A 2,951-nucleotide genomic window follows, 5' to 3' on the forward strand; every position below is an offset into this window, starting at 1 on the left:
TTGCACTGAATCGTCGTCATGTTTGGGGGAAAAAAATTAATCTTTTTGAAAAAATTACAGAAGAAAAGGATATCCGATATCTTTTGTTGTAAATAACAAACACCCGAGGGAAAAATTGTGCCACTGTTGTGGCAGTGCTCTAAAATTGATGGCATACATCAGTCATGAAGAAAGTCTTTATAGAGATCCCATGGTTGGTGTGAGAAACGAGAAAACCGATAAGGTGTTTTCTGGTGTAAACACACCAACAACACTCTGCAGAATCAAAGCCTTCAGCAAGAAGTCAGCCCCAATAACAGCCATGTTTTTCCATCACTATGTACAACAACTAAAAACTTGTAAAAACAAACAAGGTAGCTTCTGCTATTAGAAACTATTTCAGTGCCTCTTCCTTGAGGCGCTTCTGGAACCTTAGCGCTAACACACATAATATTTGAGGAGGACAGCCCCAAAACCTTATGTTATAAAACAAAGGGGTAGAAATTATTGAAGATACTGAGTCCTCCTTTCATGGCTTCATGTCCATCTCCAAGAGTGGTAGATGCTTCATACAAGCTTGACAGACATACTCTGAAATCTCTTCAGCCTGTTAGCAGCAGCCACCACATAAAAATGTTTCTGTGAACAAAACAGAACAGTTCAAGTGTGAGTGCAACTGAGGTAAAGGACCTTTTCTGTGGCTGACATGGATTTGTCTTCTTGGTAAATCCATTCACCTCTAGTGACCCACACCTTGTGTGGACTGCAGTGCAGAACAGCTTTGTACTGGCGAACCACTGATTACTGCAGAACAGACTGCTGGCACTGAACTTCTGCAGCATTATTACAAATTATATAGTGATACGTCTTTAGATTATGTATTTTTTAAAATGCAAGTGCAGAAGTCTGCGACCAAAAAGCTGGAGTGCAGGAGTGGAAAAAGTGTAAGCCTCTGGTTTAACTCCTTGGTAAGGAATTGCAACTCTCCAGTGACAAAAAAGGAAATGGTCATCACTGAGTTTTCCTCACGTTTCCACGGGCCTATTTGTAACAAGATCACTGTGTTCACATTTCAGGATCGATTATCTACAATCCAATAGAGACTTCAATAGAAATTCTTATCTATCAGTTCTTCATATAAAATTTAGTTCTGAAAGAGCATGGGGTTATCAGAAGGGTCCTGAAGAGTTCTCTGGATGGGTTTAAGCCTAATTTTTTCTCTCTCCCACACTTCTCTCTGCAATGGGAGGCACAAAACTGCCTTATGTTGTATCCCTACTCCATAGTGACAGCAGAACAATGCAACTGTTGTCAATGGAGAAAAATCTCTCCAATATGAAGAGAAAGAACATTTAATATAAGCTAAGTAGCATCTGAAGTCTCTGAACTTGTAAAGAAAAAAAAAATTAAAACTTCTAAACACCAGTCAGAAGGAGTAAAAATTGAAACCAAATTTGCTAAAAATAGAAGCAATATCATTCTGCAGGATAAAAAACTTAATTTACAACTGGAAATAGACTTCCCAAACTCATATTTACAAGAAAGAAGCCTATGGACAAAAGTGAGCCAACGTACAAAAAAGGAGGGAATGGCTCTGCCTGTGTTGAGCTGATTTTCCCTCTGGAAGTAGATTTGCCAGACTTTGTCTATTTACCTTCCATTTTCTGTGAGCCATGTAACTCTGCAGCAGCAACTGGGACTTCAGACGAAGCTTGGACTTCTTGGCTTTGGCAGGTAGATTGTTTAACCACTCGTGCTTCAGACACTGTGTTGCACTCATCCGGCAGCTGCGGGAGAGGAAATCTGCCATGTAAATCCAGCTAGCCTTGTTGCCATTTTCTCAGTGCCCTGTGCAGCTCAATATTATTGATAAAGAAACTGTCTTAAATGAACCAACACAAGTGAGTGGAGATGCTGTTCATCCCGGTGCATAGGATCCTACTGACACCCTGCACTCTGCAGTTTAAGGGGTGAGTGGTGTGGAAAACTGCTGGTGCGTCTGCAGTGGATTGATTGAGCTGTGGTTAAATACTGTATTTTGCCTTTTTAGGGTTTGGGTGGGTTTTTTTCTTTGAAGAAGCAGCTCTACAGGTTCATCAGTTTATGTGTCATTTTGTATGTGAATGCAGAACTTTGCTAAGAGAATCAGTGCATACAGAAAAATAATATTTGTGGTGTTATCTGTCTGTCCTGATAGTGCAGGCTTATTCTGTGCCTCATATTTAAAAAGCACTATTGCCTGTTCACCCTAAACTTGGATCAAGCTAAGCATACGTTATATCCTGACATTCAACAATGGGCCCAAATGTGAATGCCTGTCCAAAAAGCTTTGAGAAATATATGGTAATAGAGGAAATCTTGGGGGAGAGGTGTTGAGGAAAAGAAGTTTAATTTGCCTTTTTTCAAAACAAAACCCCATGCCTAACTCCTGAGCTTTGTCTGAGCTGTCACTGAGAAGATGATGAAAAGATGACTCCTCCCTGCTCACACCTAATATCAGTAGTCAGGGGAGGTAGGTACAGATCTAGACCTACTGTCCCAGCATGGCAAAGGTGCCTAGTCTGTAGGAGAGCAGAGGCTGTCCATACACCCTGTGAACAACTGGGCCAACTAATCATTGCTCTTTGCATCTCACTGACAACACTCTTTTCTTGCATAGTCATTTAATTCACAGCTTCTAACCAGACTTCGCATAGCGTCCTCTGGAGTCTCTATTCCCATTGCATAAAAAAATTGAAGACTCCAAAGCAAAGTTTACAGTCTCATAGCAAATCATCATCACAGTCTGAGAAAAAACCCTTTGTTGTCTCCTGCTGGCAATATAGAATCATAGAGTAGTTTGGGTTGGAAGGGACCTTTAAAGGCCATCTAGTCCAACCCCCCTGCCGTGGGCAGGGACATCTTCAACTAGATCAGGTTGCTCAGAGCCCCGTCCAACCTGACCTGGAATGTTTCCAGGGATGGGGCATCCA

At 41.3% G+C, this 2,951-nt stretch overlaps 1 protein-coding gene across 1 annotated transcript in view; it reads right to left on the bottom strand.

Annotated features, from left to right (window-relative positions):
• Positions 1 to 546: 546 nt before the first annotated feature.
• MYLK3 (myosin light chain kinase 3) overlaps positions 547 to 2,951 on the bottom strand; it is a 23,297-nt gene continuing 20,892 nt past the window's right edge. The window contains exons 13-14 of the mRNA XM_009320337.1: positions 1,634 to 1,766; positions 547 to 618 (exon numbers count right to left, since the gene is read on the bottom strand). Coding sequence (XP_009318612.1) covers positions 547 to 618; positions 1,634 to 1,766 — 205 coding nt within the window. The remainder of the gene's footprint in view (positions 619 to 1,633; positions 1,767 to 2,951) is intronic.

This window comes from Pygoscelis adeliae, unplaced genomic scaffold, assembly GCF_000699105.1.
Source record: "Pygoscelis adeliae isolate BGI_AS28 unplaced genomic scaffold, ASM69910v1 Scaffold62, whole genome shotgun sequence".
NCBI classification, from domain to species: domain Eukaryota; kingdom Metazoa; phylum Chordata; class Aves; order Sphenisciformes; family Spheniscidae; genus Pygoscelis; species Pygoscelis adeliae.